Source organism: Leptinotarsa decemlineata, unplaced genomic scaffold, assembly GCF_025532065.1.
Source record: "Leptinotarsa decemlineata unplaced genomic scaffold, Ldec_3_MD MMD2_P_RNA_scaffold_14, whole genome shotgun sequence".
Classification (NCBI taxonomy): domain Eukaryota; kingdom Metazoa; phylum Arthropoda; class Insecta; order Coleoptera; family Chrysomelidae; genus Leptinotarsa; species Leptinotarsa decemlineata.
In genome coordinates, this window is record NW_027412528.1 from 9,249,682 (window position 1) to 9,267,617 (window position 17,936).

Below are 17,936 nucleotides of genomic sequence, written 5' to 3' on the forward strand. Positions count from 1 at the left end.
GATGATTCTGCAACAGTGTTAGGAATCTCACATTAAAAGGTAAGACCTCGTTAGTCCTTAGCTTGCACAAATTTCTCAACTTCTGAGAGTTGTCGTTCGTAAGGAGGCGACAGCTGATTAACAAAAAAACAGATTTTAAAAACAGATCTTTTTAAAACAGAAGATTGATTTTACATTCACCGAACCTTGAGACAGACCAAACATACGCGGCTTAATGCACACATAAATGCACACTTTTTGCAGAAGGCTGCTCACTTCCACTTTCAAAATTATTAGCGTCAGTCATATTGCAACCGTAAATGACTTACTAGTTGCGAGATTACTACCGTCAGATGACGATTGGATATCTGCCGCAAGCTTCATTGGAAAAAGGGAGGTTCATTATGATTTTAACTAATTTTGAAAGATGATCAAGTGCGCGAGGTAAGTTCAATCCCCAACAAGTACCAGGTGATAAATTCAATCTCCAACTCTATCAACAAGATTGAAATCAATAAGCCAGTAGAACTTCAATAATTGAAAAAAAAGTCAAATACAAATCATTCCATATTAATATTTCGTAGTGAATTCTATACCACGGACTGTGAAAACAACTCGATGAACTACAGTCACAAGCACTGGTAAAGCACAAACAAACTCACTAATTTATGAAAATCGAACTGTATGACTCAAGTCTCACTAAGTAATATTTTTCAACCGATAATAGATAAATGAATAAACTAAAAGCATTTCCTATGTAAAGCAATAAAACAAGCTTAAATGCCATCAACTTTAGGTAGTAGACGTTCTCCTCATATATATCCCAACAGAAAATAAATTCATACTATCTCCATAACCCCTTATTATGGAGTACAATTCTCTCAATAGCAAAATAACTTAAAAAAGTGTTGAAAGAAAATAATAAATATTATAATTAGATTAAAAATTGAATGAAAATCTGGTAATTCCGTCAAATGTTAAAATCAATGGATCTGAAATAATTTCACACCAAGTCTGCTAAGAAAAACGTTAAGTTAAAAAAAAAACAACACAATTACTACAAAGAAATGAATGGAAGAAGTAGTTCAACGTACCCTTGTCGAAGGGGTACTTCTTTTCGTTATTTCCTTTCCACAATAGATACTCGAAATTATGAATTTGACGAAATTTAAAGAATCATTTTGATACCTGATAATGAAAAATGTATTTTATTTCATTTTAATCAACTAAAAAAAATATATTAACTGACAGAATTGATCACTGTATGACCCTAGACACTCCCTTACTGGTCTCCCCCAACACTCCTATATACCAAACTCTTTTGTCACCCAATAAAATGGACATATAAACAAAGTCCACCGATTCTAAGAATGACATAAAAATAAAGATCTCTGTCTGTGTCTACCTTCTAATTTAACCCTACACGGTAAAAATGAATTCCCTGTCTCGATAACATCACACTTTGAAAATGGATTCTGTAACTGAACAAAAGAAGAAGAAGATTTATCTGACGTCTATTTGCATACCTAACCGTGATACGAAATAAAATAATCAAAACAAATAATATGGCTTTTGAATGTCAATATTCCAATTTATATTTTTTTGGTACCGCTACCGAAAACTGCTCAGAAGAATCCCAGATCCGTGAAAAATAAAAATAGGAATTCAGATAATAATTTCCATTGGTGGTTCAGATTGAAACCACCAATGGAAAAATGGAACGTTTCAACCTCTCAACTTATAGGTCCAAGGTGAGAGCTTTTCTATATAGAAAAGCCAAACACACTTTGGGGAGACCTTGGAAAAATACTGAGAGGCATTTGATAATACAGAATTTCTTTTCCACACAGGTTGATTGGGATAATACTCCACATGACGACGTCGCAAATTGTATCTCTTGCAAATTTTTTCCGTTGGCTATCTCCAATCTTTTCCTAACATAAGCTTCCTAAAATTTTCATCTCTACTTGAGCGCCTGTCTGAGTACCATCTTCTACACTAGAAAGAACATTCAACCTATAATTCAATCCAGATAAAGCCATATTTCGCTTGAAATTGAGAAAAAATGGAGGCAATTTGGTAACTTCGTGCTTGAAGGTCCTGATGCCACAAGCGATTTGATCTAGGTTTTCATCCCAGTTTCGATGGTTATGCGAGGAAACACGGTCTTCAATTGTTCTGTTGATACGTTCAGTTGGGTGACGATTACGACATCATCGAGATACACAAACACATTAGAATCCAGATCATGTCCATGTTGCTGGGGCGTTGTGAAGTCCAGAAGGCATTCTTCAAAATTGAAATAATCCACGATTAGGTACTGTGAAAGCCGTGTATTCTTTCGACGACTTCGCCATGGGAACTTGCCAATACGTCGGTTTCATGTCAACACTGGATACGTACTTTACGTTTCGAAGCTTGTCTAAAGTATTCGATACTGAGGGAAACGCCTAACTATTTCGGGTGGTCACAGAGTTCAATTTTCGGTAGTCCACACAGAATCTGAAACCTAAATATTTTTTCTTCACTAAGAGAATTGGTGAAGACAAGGGAATATTCGACAGTTCCACTATTTTCAACCTAAGCATTTTTTCAAGCTCTATATCAATCTGTTCTTGAATAATAGGATTAACACGATAGAAGCGTTGCTGAATTGGAGGGCTGTTCGTTTGACTTTCATGTTCCGCCTTATCTGTGCATCAGAGTTCACTTGCCATGAGAGATACTTTCCTATCAACCACTTCTTGTAACCTACTCTTCTCCAGTGAGGATAATGAAGTCTGACTGTAGATGTGCGCCATTGAATTCACTACAACAGGTTTCTTCGAGAAATGAGTAGATGAGGCAATTCAGGAATAACAACTGCTTTAACTAAACGTACCCTACCTCTGAGTGTTATCGGGAATTCCGCTACACCTACAGCTTGACATCGATTGCCATTTGCAACTGTACAAAACGAAACTTTACTATTGTCCATTGGTATCCCCAATTCTCGGATAATTGACAATCCCTTGCCGTTAATAGATCTGGAAGCTACCGAGTCCAACAAACCTAAAGGGGCCTTCCTAAAACTTTCATTGTAAGATAGGGACGTTCGTCCCTATAAGCATGCTCCTGAACAAAATCTAAAATAAGTTGCAATTTATCAACCGAGACTTCTGAATTGTTAGCGCATCCACCTCGGTTAATCAGATACGCCTGTTTCTGTTCAAAGATTTAGAGCACTCATGATAGGTTTCGACAGTAACACCCTCTTTCTTACATCGTTAAAAGAATTCATTTTTCTTGAGGATACACTCAATAACCTTATGCCCAGGCTTATTACATTTATAACAAACAATGTCCGTCGCTGATTTCCTAGAAGATATACCTGTCTCCGAAGAAGTTGATGCCTGAGATATTACGCATCAATATTTTCAGTTTGGTCTCCTCTGAGATCGGACAGGTCAACCGGTTCAAATAACCTGACATGACAGCAAGGTAAATACCTATCGACCCGTCAGGTCCCTGAGTATGTCGACGAATTTCTTCTTTCGCTTGAATCAATTTGTTTTGACAAAAAAATTTACAATCTTTTTTCCTTTTCTGTTATTATAAATATTATTTCTACAGTAATTTCAATTTTCCTATCCTGAAACATCAGGCCCTACGTCAGGCGCCAAAAATGCAACCGTAAATCACTTAAAAGTTACGAGATTACTACCGTCAGATGATGATTAGGTATCTGAATCCATTCAATTTTACAAATTTTCTACACTTCAATCTTTCAACGAGCAAAACCCATAAAAAATCTCTTCCAAACTTCAGTTTTCTCAATTTGGTTCAATTTCACGTACGTATTTCCGAAGTTAATGGTACTATACCAGGACAAATGCAACATGTATACGGGATAAAATTATTCAACTAAATTTCAAATTAATTGTGGTTCTGGCGTTGAATTTGGTCATTATTACGCCTTGGTCAAAGACCAGCTGGAAAAGCAAATGCGCCACTGGAATCAATGAAGTCACCCCGGAGCGCCAATCAATTTTAATTGTTGTTTTTATTTTTATCGTTGTTTTAATATCTAATAAATTAATTTCCAGTTTTCAATTAGATGTAGTAACCAGGTTAACACATGTTTAGGTAATTAATATACTATTTTACAAACTATCTATATCTACCAATGTTTATCAGATAATGAAAATATCATACCTAAAATCAAAATCCTCATAAGAAATATCCCAAATATGCTTGGCAACCTTGGAAATTCGGTACCCTCTCATCCTGATAGAAATCAGTTCATTATCCGAGTACAACTAAAACCGCAAAAGATTGTCAAATGTTCCACTTCCGCATAATAATTTTAGCGCGAAATATGAATGTTATATAATATTTTATTTTAGACTATTTTGAAACATTTTTTGTTTCGTAGAACACAGGTTATAGTTTTTGTATACTGAACAGAACTGTACACACTATATGGGGTTTGTCATTAGAGACTTCCAAACTTTGACAATTGTTGCCCGCACGCCACTCATACCAAGTTCTTCAAGCAAGCGTTTCAGTGCTTTTGCACACTTGCAATGCAAGATGTTTTTTATCTAAATGGGTGTTCTGTTCGGGCAACGTACCGCGTGTTCCGCCCATTTTCATTTAGATATCTGTCGTTTTCCTGGGTGGATGTATTTTCTTCAATCTCGAAACGATGATTCCGCATTCATCCTCGACATTCACTAGAGTCCTAATTTTTCATTCGGGCCTGATTGCCTGTTCTTCATCTCCACATTTCTGAAAGCTTTGTACAACATCCTTCGAGTTAATGGCTTTCCTAAAACACTTCGACAAATAACGTGTCTCAACTGGCTGGAATATTTGAGGTTTTATTGACGAAATATACTTACCATCCATCGTTCCGCGATTCGATCAAGAAAACAAGCAAATACAAGAACTGCTTCCACCCAAAAACTGTCAATTCTGATGCACACAAAATTTACTTGTACGTCACAATCAGAGAGCCGGAGTGAATGATGTTGAAAAGTGACTGACCACCCAAGTAGAACGGTGAAAGGAAATGACGGTAATTGGGAAGTTATATCTGATATGGAAAATATGCAAATTGGGTATGAAATTTAATTTAATTTTAATTTAAATTTAACATTTTTCAACAGAAAAATTGTTGCGTCATTCATCTATTATCTGCATTAGCGGATGAAGATACGAGGACTGACCCTTCGTCAGTCTAGGTTGGGTAAATATTTTTTCAGCTTCACAACCGTCTGTCGCATGTCGTTGTTCATTTCGGAATCAATGTTCTTCTAGGCGGCAAGAAAATAGGACACGATTCGCTTAGTGGCTCCAACAGTCTCATTTCTATCAATTTTGCTGCCCATGGTGGTGTGTCCCCGAGAGGTGCAGGTTCGTCCTCATTCGTTTGCACGTTTCCAGATTGCGAACCGGCATTTTCCAATTTCGAACGTTTCTTCGGTAGGCCACCTTCATGATCCACCTCCACATATTTCCGTTTCAAATTCGGGAATTCGTTCTCCTTCCTCACTGCGCCATTAGTACACGTTTATTATTTGTTCTTTCCACTTTTTCGTCGAATTGGATGGAGGTACTAACACATCAGTACCGCTCTTCACGGGGCACCCCTACCTGGCTGGGGTGGGATAGATAAAAAAGCTATTCGTCCGTTAACGAGGGACATGAGGGCCTCATTCGACAGAGTGTCGGGGCCTTCTATATCGGGAGGGGTTGTCTACAGCATAGTCTATAGCTTCCCTAACTCACGGATTCTCGTGAGTTTCCGCACCTTCAAAAACTCGCCGATTCCTCGACTAAATGGACTGCCGAATAGAAGGCAGCTGTAAATCTCTGCGGATGGCTTCATTCCGCACGAACTAAGGAGCATTCACAATCATCCTCAATAACTTATTTCGTAGTCTCTCCAAAATGGAGGTATTATACGCTCCAGACGCCTGAGGCATACATGATGACATACTTGAACATCGTATTGTATATGGTAATTTTATTTTTCAAATTCATTTTTGATTTTCTGTTGATCAGAGGGTACAGACTAGCTATCCGACCCTCGATTTAACGTACATAATGTGCGGTTTCCAAGTGAGCCTACGGTCTATTAGAAGGCCGAGGTACTTTACCCGCGCTTGCCAGTCAATCACCCTTCCAGAAATTCTCACTGTTCTAGCCGGAGAAGATTTCAATCTTCTCATGGTTATCGCCTGAGTCTTGTCCGGGTTCACTCGGATCTTCCAATCAAGGTACCACTGCTCGAGGTCGTCCAATGCACGTTGCATGTAGACGACGCCGAACTCTCGACCCATTGAAGACGAGAGGAGAGCCGTGTCATCGGCGTACAGAAATATCTTCACACGCTCGGGCTTCGGAAGGTCACTGGTGTAAGGAGAATACAGCGTCGGAGAGAGCACAGCCTCCTGTGGCACTTCAGTGAGGATCTCTCTGTTAGCAGACAGAGAGCCCTCTACTCTAACCTGAAAAGTTCTGTCTTTCAGGAAAGACCCAACCGACCGAGTCAAGCCCCGAGGCAGGTCGAACGCGTTCAATTTGTGCAGAAGGCCTTCGTGCCAAACACGGTTGAAGGCCTTCGAGATGTCTAATAACACAATGTGCACTTTTTTGTTATTTAGTTCTAGCACGGTGTTTTCGACCAGCCTGAGAGCCTCTAACACGGTGGAGTGTTCTCTCCAGAAGCCACATCGGTGTTGTGTTCAATAATGAAATTTTCAAAGTCTAATTTTTTGGAAAGCATGTCATTGGCATTCCAAAAAACTATCGAGATTTAGGCAATGTTGGTTGTCTAGACATTAGCAGTTCCGGTAATCACGTTGGTATTCACCGTGAACATTTTCTGTAGCACGGGGAAGTTAACGAACAAGTTTTTCATCTGGTCCAGTACGGCACAGATGTCTGAAACCCCCTGAGTCTGGTTTGAGGAATTCAGTGAGCCATCTGAACCATTGCTGTGGTGCTTGTTTGAGTCCATAGATAGCTTTTCTTAACTTGCAGATTCTTCCATGAACATTGTATCCTTCAGGCAAATGCATATAAAATTTTTTTTGTAGATCCCCGTAGAGGAAAGCTGATTTCACATCAAAGGTGCACATTTGTAAATTTTCAGAAGCTGCAATGGCCAGGAGCATTCGAAGAGATATAACTCCATTTTAATTTAAACTTGTTGTTGTGCGTTTTGAATGTTAGTGTTATAGGCACGGCCTATAACACTATATAGGGAATCCTTAAATCTTCTTGACTGAGCTGATAATTAACCAGCAGGAATACTGAGTAACTGGTCTCTAAATGTAATCATCTACATTGATAGTAAACCAAAATCCCATCTACATTGATATATATATATATATATATATATATATATATATATATATATATATATATATATATAAATATATCACAAGTCTATTGTTTGGCATTCTCTGTATGTGTCCCCACCATCCTAATTGTTTTTGTTCTATAAATGAAATAATGTCTTCTATGTCTAGTTCTTCTCTCATTCGCGTATTTCTTATCTTATCTCTCCTTGTCACTCCTATAATTCTCCTCAAGTATTTCATTTCTGTTGCTTGTATTCTACTATTGATTTTTTTGTTAATATTCAAGATTCACATCCATATTTTAATACTGGCCTATATATTGTTTTGAATATTTGTAGTTTTGTCTGTCTTGAAATTTCTCTTTTATTGATGAAGTTCTTATTCATTGTATAGTACAACTTTATGGTTTTCTCGATTCTGTTGTTAATTTCTGCTTCTTGTCTTCCTTTTTCATCTATTGTTACACCTAGATATTTGAAATCTTTTACTTGTTCTATTTTTTTATCATCTATCATTATATTCGTGAATCTTCAGTGAATAGACAATTTTTTTAACGTTTGTATGAAGGTGGTTGACATTGTTTCACTCCTATTTGTGAAGGATAGAAAGGTTCAGTTCATGAAGCTTTCGAAGCGTGCTTTATTATATTGCTTTTTCGTTTTTTTGAAAGTGGTTTATAATATTTTATGGTGAATTTTACTAGTTCGGACTTCGATTGTCTATAATATATTATAATTAGAAATATCTGAAGGAAACAAATAAAAATCAAAAAAAAAACAAATAGCTGAAATTAACAATCATATTCAGCAATAAAACTTGAAATGAAATAACAATAAAATGAAAATAAGCCAAATGAATTGAAAAATTGAACAGTTGAAATGTGTCAATATTACAAAGAGTATAACTTATCATTAAAATTTTGACGTCTGAATAATCTTAAATTACAAACAACAATGATGAATGTTGGTGACATGAAATTTTTCTGAATATCTAAAATTACAAAAATGATATGAAAATCTATTTTTGTAGATACTGAGGTTTATTAAACACAATTCATTTCATTTTTTTGGGAAAAGAAAGTTTTTGGCTTTCTACTACTCCATCCTGATACAAAGAAATGTGGGAATCTTCCATAGAAAGGAAGGAAGTAATTTGAAAATAAGTAACTCTGTAACCCTTCAAATTTTTAACGTGCAAAGGTGAAAACTCAAAGTTCAAAATATGAAAGTTATGTGCTTATAAGCTGCTCAGATTGTTACGGTGAGGGTGTAAGTTTCAACAAATGATTGGTAACAGTCGAAGGCAAATTGAAACTGACTACTACCAATATAACAAAGTTGACTTGACTGGCTCAGTAAGTGGGCGCCAGGTAGCAAATGAAAATTAAATAACAGATAATTACTACCAAAGACATTTTCTATCTTGGGGGATAGAAAATGTCTTTGGTAGTAACAGCAGGAACAATTAACAACTTTAATTAATAAAAAATTAACAATAAGCTCAAGGCTACAACAAATTTCAAGCTGAAGGCTATATTAATCAAAATTTCAAAAACTGAAGTCTATATTCATCAATGATCAAAAGCTGAAGGCTATATTAACTAACAAAAATATGTAAACAACAAAAAAATATCAGCTGAAGGTTTCTAAAATTCAGAACATTTACAAATCTGTCAATCTGATTCAAACGAAGATGGTCCTGGTTGGATAATACCTGGGTGGGTGGTTTGAACGAAGCTGGTCCTAGCGAAGTGCTGTTGGGCTAGAATCTACTGGGCTAACAGTTACTTGTTATCGTTCCTAACTTGACAACTCTATGAAGCAGGACGATTGTTTGTAGTGGTTAACTGAGCCTCTTCGATCAGAATTCGTCAGCGATAGGACCTCCTGCTAATACCAATCCTCTACCCAGTATTTGGCTTCCATAATGTTATGCGAAACAAACGGAATGAATCAGAATTGATCAAAACAATATTTCAGGGAACGAAGGATATCCTTAGAACCTTAGGTTATATTCTGATTTTTTCTCAACAAAATTTTACTTTCAAAACCAAGTGAAGGTTAATGAAAAATTGAAACAAAATAAAATAAGAAAAAATAAACTAGAAAAGCCAGTATTCTCCTAAAAAAATGGGGAATAGTAAATTCCACTACAAGTGGTAGGTAAATAATAAAATTGATAATTAAATCAATTCCTTATAAACTTTATTGAAAATCTATCCAGTAGTTGTCCAATTCATAACGAACTGCCAGGTTAAATATAACGAAAAATAATCTTTGATAATTTGTAAGGATATGCAATGCAATTTCCGGTGTTATTAAGATAGTAATAAGACAAAACGGCTAATATATGCCAGATAAATTTTGGGTGAGAAATCCTAAACAAATTTTTGTCAGATAACTTTGGATTCAGAAAGAGCTACCTTCAACGCTGACAGAGGTGGCAGGTACAATCGGTAAAGGCCCAATATACTACCTGATAGACCTGAGATATAAATTGTACAGATCAGCGATTGAATGTTCGAGAGAGGAAAATTCCAACGCTGACTACTGCACAGCTCAGAAGAACAGAGATCAACTCTCTCAGATTTGCATTCATTTCTCACAGAGAGATCATTTATCATGAACAAATTGAATATAGAAAATAAATGCTCACCTGAAGAATTCCTCTGTTGGTTCCTTGTCCGGCTGTACTAGCAGTCAACACCGTACTTGTCCTCCAGTCGCCAGTCAGACTTCCTAGCTAATGATCAGTCCCCGGAATAATACTATTTTAATATCTGAAGAAGGTATACAGAGTACTGTTTGAACAGACGTGAAAGGTTAAATTCGTGATCGCACGATATTGGGCTAACAAGTTCCTATCCCCGAGGGAACGTGAGGAATTCAACAAAAATCTTCAAAGTGATCAAATTTCAATGAATACCAGAAAAATGTTATCGATCCTCTCCAACGGGATCTTCCTAACAGGTATTTAACACTGAAATTCGATTCCTTCTAACGATTCTTTAAATAAAGGGAAATTTTGATTTTTAACCTCAATCTTCGTCCTCTCGGGAAATAAATCCTAATATTGTTCACTGTAAATCAACAGAATTACTCATTGAGTTATCTAAACATTCAATCTACCTTTCTGCACAATTTACTAAAAGATAAATAGGTCTTTTACCAGAAAATGCCTTTACACCACGTTCTCTGCACAAACCTGTCGATTCGTCAACGGTCGCTACTCAAGTCCCGCTCGGATAGAGATGTGTTGTGATTGGCCGACCTGTGATTTTGTCACTGTGACTAACTTGTCACGGGAGTGACCAGTTCCGACGAACTAAAAGTTGACGTGATTTTCAGTCACAGTTCCGAGGTTCCGACTCCGACTCGAAACGACTGGGGACGAACGTGCATGATGATCGTGATCGTGTATTTCGTCAGAGTCGGAGTAGGAACCATTGATTACCAGTTTCCAGTTTCATTTGCTTTATCGCTACGATCAAAAGCTCACTGTAATCACAGTAACATTTCTGCGTAGCCGTTATGAAGGTGACTCCTATTAAATTTTTATTTGAAATTATATTTTAAATAAAACATTTTTTTCAACTGAAAATAAACTTTACTCTTATAAATTCGGAAAATAACGAAAATAAAATAAAACAATATTCAGTGTATAGTAAAAAAAACTTTGGTAATAAAATGAGATCAAATGTTTCTCTTGCGATTTGCAAAATGTCAAGATTCAATTTACATTGAGAAAAACAAGTTTTTGAACTTTTTCAGAACTTAAACGTGCTCGTCTATCAGAAAGAATCTGCCCTGTTTTTGAAAAAATTCTTTCACTTGGAACAGATGTCGCCACTGAACCAAATTTTTCGACAACTACTTGCGATAGATATGGGTAGTTATATGCATGTTCTTTCCACCATATTAACGGGTCTTTATTTCTCTCTAGAAGACCATCTTCTAAATATCGTTGAACCTCGATTATCGCTCTAGAAGTAGAAGTTCCTGCTGGTTGTAGTCCACTAACTTTAGAGTCAAAATGGCTCCAGATTGTGATAGTTTTTTTAATGGGATTCACTGAGTTTGACTCTGGATTTTGAGCATTTGGTTCATTGTTCAATACCGTAGACTTAAGACTAGTACTTTCGGTAATTTTTTGGGCAACAAGGCTTATTATAATTTTCTTTGCATTTTCAGCCACCCGTTCAGATGAAAAGGCAAAATTTTTATACCTCGGGTCGAGAAATGTTGACACTATTAAGGTGTTGCTGTTCTCTAAATCCCCCAATCTTTCCTTAATACTCTGTAACATTCTGGAAATCATAGTTTTTGACACAGCAAACATGTTATCTTGTTTTCTGAGTTCTGTGAGGATATTTTCCAAACCTTTGGTAAGCACAATCACCGAAGATAATGTAACATATTTTTCACCACTAATTATATTCGTTATTGTTTCTAAGGGCTCCAAAACTATTTTAATCTCTGACAACAGTTTCCATTCCTCATTAACAATAATTGGTAGTTTGTCACTACTGGAAAACGCCATTGCCGACCTCACCCATTCTTCTAACTCTATTATCCTTTGAACCATGTAGAATGTAGAATTCCATCTGGTTCGTACATCCTGCAATAATTTATTTGGAGATTTTCCCATTTGTTTTTGAATGTCTATTAATCTAGTCATGGATTTTGAACTCCTTTTGAAGTGGCTTACAATATCCCTGACTTTCTTTATCAAATCTTCCGCTATCACAATTGCCTCTTCCGCTATTAGGTTGATGGTATGAGCAAAACATCCGAAATGTTTCCACTTCAGCTCATATTTTATAGCTTTTTTTATATTTAATGTGTTGTCCGACACAGCAATTAAAATTTTATTTTCGAGTCCCCAAGTCACAACTACCTTCTTTAACTGATTTGCCAGGTTCTCACTGGTATGGTCTTGGGGAAATGATGAACATTCCAATAATGCCGAATGCAGCTGAAAATTGTCTATGTAATGGATTGTCACTGCCATGAAACTTTCGATATTTATTGAAGTCCAGCAATCTGTAGTCAAAGTAACACTTCTCACATCTTTAATCTTCGATTGCAAATTATGAAAAGTCTCTTCATATATCGAGGGCAACAGTGTATAAGTGATTGTTTTTCTACTTGGTAACTGGTAGGCCGGGTTGAGGCAGTTGACAAATGATCTGAATCCTTCGTCTTCTACAACACTAAATGGTTGATAATCTTTAGTAAAAAGACTCATCAAACATCTGTCAATTTTTTTCTTAGTTACCAGGTTAATGGGTTTGGGTATATTTAATTGAGTCTGAACTATTTTAATTTTTTTGGGCAGGGCTTCTCCGGATTCAGTGGTACTGGTGGACGGTTCCATGAGAGCCGGTTCTGTCCTAGGTGGTTCGGCTACCACTTTTTGAAGTCTTGGACCTTGGTTTTCATTCATCTCTACGTTTACCAGCGGGTGTAGTCTCACCATGTGCTTTTTTAAATTACTAGTTGAAGTTTTGTAACTAAGAATGTGGTTACATAAATTACATTTGGCCTTTTCTTCACTTTCTGCTGAAAAAAAAAATTCCATAACATTGATTTTTTCCCCATCTCCATTCTGTAATGTATATGGAAGAACAAACGCAAATTGTTTAAATTTTTCAAATATCAATTGCAATATTTCAAACCAGCTTCTACTGTGAGAATTGTTATTGTTTGAATAAGTCAGTGCAAGCAACAACAACAGGTTTATTTTACACGTTCCCGGTTCCCGCTCAAACAGTGAATTCGGGAATCTCATCGTGATCGTTAGGTTTTTTTTCGTTCCCTATAATGTTAATATAAAAGAGGGGGGGGTTTAAGGGGTGGAGGTGGAGGGTACAGTAAGCGTGACCGTATTGTAGAAACCAATTTTTTTTTAAAGATTTATGATTCAAATCAGTAATTTGTACGATGAATGAGTACAGCACGGCTGAGTACAGTAAATAAGCAGAATAAGCTAAACCTAAATATTCTTTTCCGGAAGGGTTTTACAATAGTAAATAGGGAGCGTCATGTCATATTCTTCAATTCAAATACTGTTACATCTTGTTTTTGTACAAATACAGATGATATTGATTGATGATACTCATAGCAACCCGAATCATGATTTCATTGGCGCTGAACTGATGATTTTATTGTAGTAATTAATATCTAAATTGCAGTTTCAGTTATGTAGAGTACAAAAATCAATATGAATGAACCATTACTAGGTATTGCTGTTCATATCAACTTTTGATTCGAATCGTTTTAGTAAATTATTTTCTGAAAAACACGTTCTTCGATCATACGATTCCGAGAACTGATATCTAGGTCTAGGCTCCCACTCTTGTGCCGATCGTCGTCACACTTGTCAACGAATCAGTCCGACGCCGTCATCAATCACGACTCCGGAAAATCACAGTGATTTTGAGCTGTGACTTTACCGAAGCAGTCACGGTTAGTCACATTTCCTTAAAAATCCTGTCACACCACATCTCTACGCTCGGAAGCAAAATGTTCACGATATGCCTTCAATATCCGATGTTTTCCGCGCAAGCGGTCTTCACTCGAATTTGAAAGAGGAAGTGACTACTGTTCCGGCATTACTCCGGTAAAAAATGTTGAAACTTTAGCAATGGAACGAAATTTTCATTACAACTCTATACATGGATGTGTAGATCATGCAAAGAAGCAACTTTCAGACACAAACTGGAAGAAAGCCCACCTGAAACAGCTACTTTCATCTAAACATTGAATTACACGAATGAAAAAAAAAATCGAAACAAATACTTTTACATGTACACTGAATTATACAGAAGATACTTTTCTGTACTCAGTTGGTATTCCAAACATTCGTTATGGAATAACATAAATCAGAAATCATCCACTATCGTGAATGATATCTTTCTTTAGAAGATTCCCACATTTTTTGTATCAAGATGGAGTAGTAGAAAGCCAAAAACTTTCTTTCCCAAAAATATAACCCCTTCAATTCAAATGAGCTTCCTTCTGGCTGGGATTCAATCAAATAGGTGAATGAATGTCATTACGATGACATAAGTTACACATATGTTATCCAGATTGGTACTGGAGAGCCCTAAGGCTGTGTTTCTAACGACGAAACATCGATGTCTACCAGTGAGGATGACAGTGTTCCATGTAAGTGCAATTTGATACCATTCATTCAAAGTAGAACTCCTGTGAATGATATCTGATTTTAATCCATAACGAATGTTTGGAAAACCAACTGAGTAGAGAAAAGTATCTGCTGCATAATTCAGTGTTCATATAAAAGTATTTGTTTCGAAAGAATTTGTTCTCGTGTAAATCAATGTTTATATGAAAGTAGCTATTTCAGGTGAGCTTTCTTCCAGTTTGTGCCTGAAAGTTGCTTCTTTGCATGATCTACACATCCCTGTATAAAGTTTCTTATTATCAAATAACTTCCTTTCTTTCTTTGGAAGATCCTCACATTTTTTTGTATCAAGATGGAGTAGTACAAAGCCACAAACTTTCTCTCCCAAAAATTGTGTGTCCAGATTTCATCAGCCCTACTTGAATTTTTTATAAAAACTCAAAAATATTCGACATGACGCCACTCAAAAGACAAAGTTTCTGTCAATACGAAACAGGTTCATGTAGGTTCGCCAAGTCCCTTTTGAGAAAAGTGATACAATTTACAAAAAGTGATAAAAAATTCAAATGATGAAAATGAAAAAAATTTAATCGTAATATTCGTCATTCACTAAGAAATAACCCCCTTCATGTATTTTTTTGAAATAATTTTAGTTTTGTTTGAAGCAGAAATTGATATTGAAAACGAATTCCAAAGTCACGAAAGTTGCAAGTTGTTCTCGGTACTTTTCTGTTGTAACAACATAGATTGTTCAAACAGAATACTGTTGAAACAGAATAAGAAATCATCAATTGTTCACTACGAAAATGTAGAGGTTGGGGTACAATAATTTTGAGTGAGGTGACTTATGACATACAAGAATATCTAATAAACTAGCCGATACGATCATCAATCACAATTGTCAGTCGTCATATTCATCGCTACCTGAACTACTGACACGGGTACCTGAATTAAGTAATAGGAATTTTGTGACATCTCTACCTAAACTACTGGAATTTCATACGGACATGGATACCTGTGTTAAATTAGGTAAATCAGGTACTCATAATATGCGGACGGACAACTGTTTCCGAAAAGGACTTTATGAATCCACTGAAATTAGTTTTGGTAACAGTTTAGTTTCCAGATTGCAAGTGAACTAGTTTCTACTCTACGGTATATTTTTCATTCTGAAGAAGGTGTCCAATGGAGAACCATAATGTTAACATTACAAATTACTTGGAACAACTCGGCTTTGTTGAAAACGAATTTGCAACGAGTTCGGAAGCAGTATCATATTTGAACGATATTCATTTTTTTGACCCTTTGGATTTTAATGGCTCAAATCAAACAAATCAAGATTTGTATTTAGAACCAGTAGATGATGATATTTCGGAAGAGGAACCAAGACAGCATTTGAAGTCTGAAGACCTTCAAGTGAATATTTTCAGAGCACAACGGTCTGGTGGTTACACGGCAGTGATTCCAAAAACATCTGCACAAAGGGAGATGTTCACAAGTGTGAATCAGGAAGTGACTAGTGTGAACCAACTTCCAAGTGTTGGTTTCCATATGATGCAACCGCCATTACGAATACCTGGTTCAGTAGCCGTGTATGCTTCCCACAATCAAACTGCATCAACAGCAGAAATGACATCGCAACAGGCTATTTGCGAATATAAATCGAAGAAAGATGAACCTGGTTTTTGTGTTATTTGTAAGAGAGAGTTCACCTCTTTGGGACACTTGGGCCGGCATTTTAGATCAGCCGTTCATAAAAATATGGTTTTGAATCATAGTACCAACTCAAACCGTGTTTAGGCAAAAGATAAGGCTGTAGGCAAAGTGGTGCAGTACAGATAACACAAGCAGGAAATACCGGGGTATACCGGGAAATATGGGTATTTCCCAACATCCGGTTGGGAAATACCCATCCTTTCGTGCAAGGCCTTCTGAGGATGATGATGATGCCACTTCATTTTGTTATAAAAAATCAGGCCAAGAAATTTAATGTGACTGTATTCTGGTTGGGATATTCCGATTCTAAGGAAAGTAATGGGAGAGACAATTGTAATGTCAAGATACAAATGCCTTTGACATTTTATCCATTCAAAATAATCTAGGTGACGTCGACGAAATAATCAGGGACACATTGACAAACCCCTAAGAAATCCCCGAATTGGACGAAACCGTTCTCCAAATTATTGAACTCCCAAAAATTCACAAGAAATCAATATAATTTCAGATGTTAAAATCGTTCCTCCGAAAGAAAAAGAAGAAAATTCTGACTTGGAAACTGTCCTGTATGTTGAGAATCCTATATGTTGATATTACGTTGTACCAGCAAATTAAATTATGTACACCCAACGCCGTCTATGGTTTGATACTTGTAATACATGTTAAGTGTTTCATCTGAAATAAATTATTCATAGGCTGAATGCTAAATAGATCGCACGTAGTTTTATTTCCACTCTGCGTAACAGGTTATGGGCCCAGAATGTTGAGTTTTTTCAACAATGGCAAATAGTTATATCGCGAGTGTGCCTATCAAAAAAGAAATGCGTTGTAAACAAGTTGAACGTTACAAAAGTCATTGTTCTGATTAAAATGGAACAGAAACAATCAGAAAACTGCGAATCACGCAAATGTTTTCAGTGCAATCTTTCTGGGTGGACAATATTTAATAATAATAATGATGATAAAAATAATCGCGTGATGGGTATAGAGGTTCCTGTCACAAGGCAGGGCCTGCCGCAAGGCGCCCGAGATCCTAAAGCACTTGCTATCAGCATGTCCAGAATATGTGATCTCGGCCTATATCCATCGACATAACGCGACCCTAAGAGTGCTATACCATCTACGGCACTCTTACGATATTGACAAGACACCGGTGTTGCCCTAGGCTCGGGGAATATTAAATCCGTTGTGTGGAACGAGAAGGGCCGAATTTATTGGAGTTATTCGTTACCCACCCTCAGGGTCATACAAGCTGATAAAGCTACCAAGCCTGATGTAGTCCCTCTCGACCACCAGAGCAAGACGATATTTGTCATGGAGTTTTCAGCTGCTGGCGAGACGAATATCGTCCGAAATATCGAGATTTTCTCTTTGACCTCCACAGACTCTATCCAGACTACTCTGTCAAGATGTCCTTGATGGAATGATGCCCTCTCTACTCTCGAATCTTAAAATCATACCGGCTTGCCGCACTAAGGCAGAAATCTTAGCCGGAAATGCAGAAGGCTGTCATTCTTGAGTGACTGCGCTTGCTCAGGGCATATGATTCTCGGACCCAATGATCATTTACCCCACGGTGTGGGGAGTGGTAATTAGTTGATAAAGCTAGTGCACCCTCCCGAATGTATCGGGCCTCACCAGCGCACACTACGGTTAAATGAAATAATAATAATATCGTTTATTATGCATAAAAAATACATTTATACATAAAAGGAAGAAGATTAGCCTAAGGCTATCTTCCAC

At 36.8% G+C, this 17,936-nt stretch overlaps 1 protein-coding gene across 1 annotated transcript; it reads right to left on the bottom strand.

Annotated features, from left to right (window-relative positions):
• Positions 1-8,790: 8,790 nt before the first annotated feature.
• LOC141483551 (E3 SUMO-protein ligase ZBED1-like) lies at positions 8,791-16,995 on the bottom strand. The gene is made up of 2 exons (XM_074178247.1): positions 10,500-16,995; positions 8,791-10,110 (listed from the first exon to the last, which is right to left on the bottom strand). Exon 1 carries the CDS (start codon positions 13,119-13,121, stop codon positions 11,061-11,063), a length of 2,061 nt encoding a protein of 686 aa, XP_074034348.1. The 5' UTR covers positions 13,122-16,995; the 3' UTR covers positions 8,791-10,110; positions 10,500-11,060.
• Positions 16,996-17,936: the final 941 nt, after the last annotated feature.

Bases quoted from the DNA above. Each gene is read 5' to 3' on its own strand.
- LOC141483551 (XM_074178247.1), bottom strand. From the start codon at position 13,121: ATGAGATTCCCGAATTCACTGTTTGAGCGGGAACCGGGAACGTGTAAA.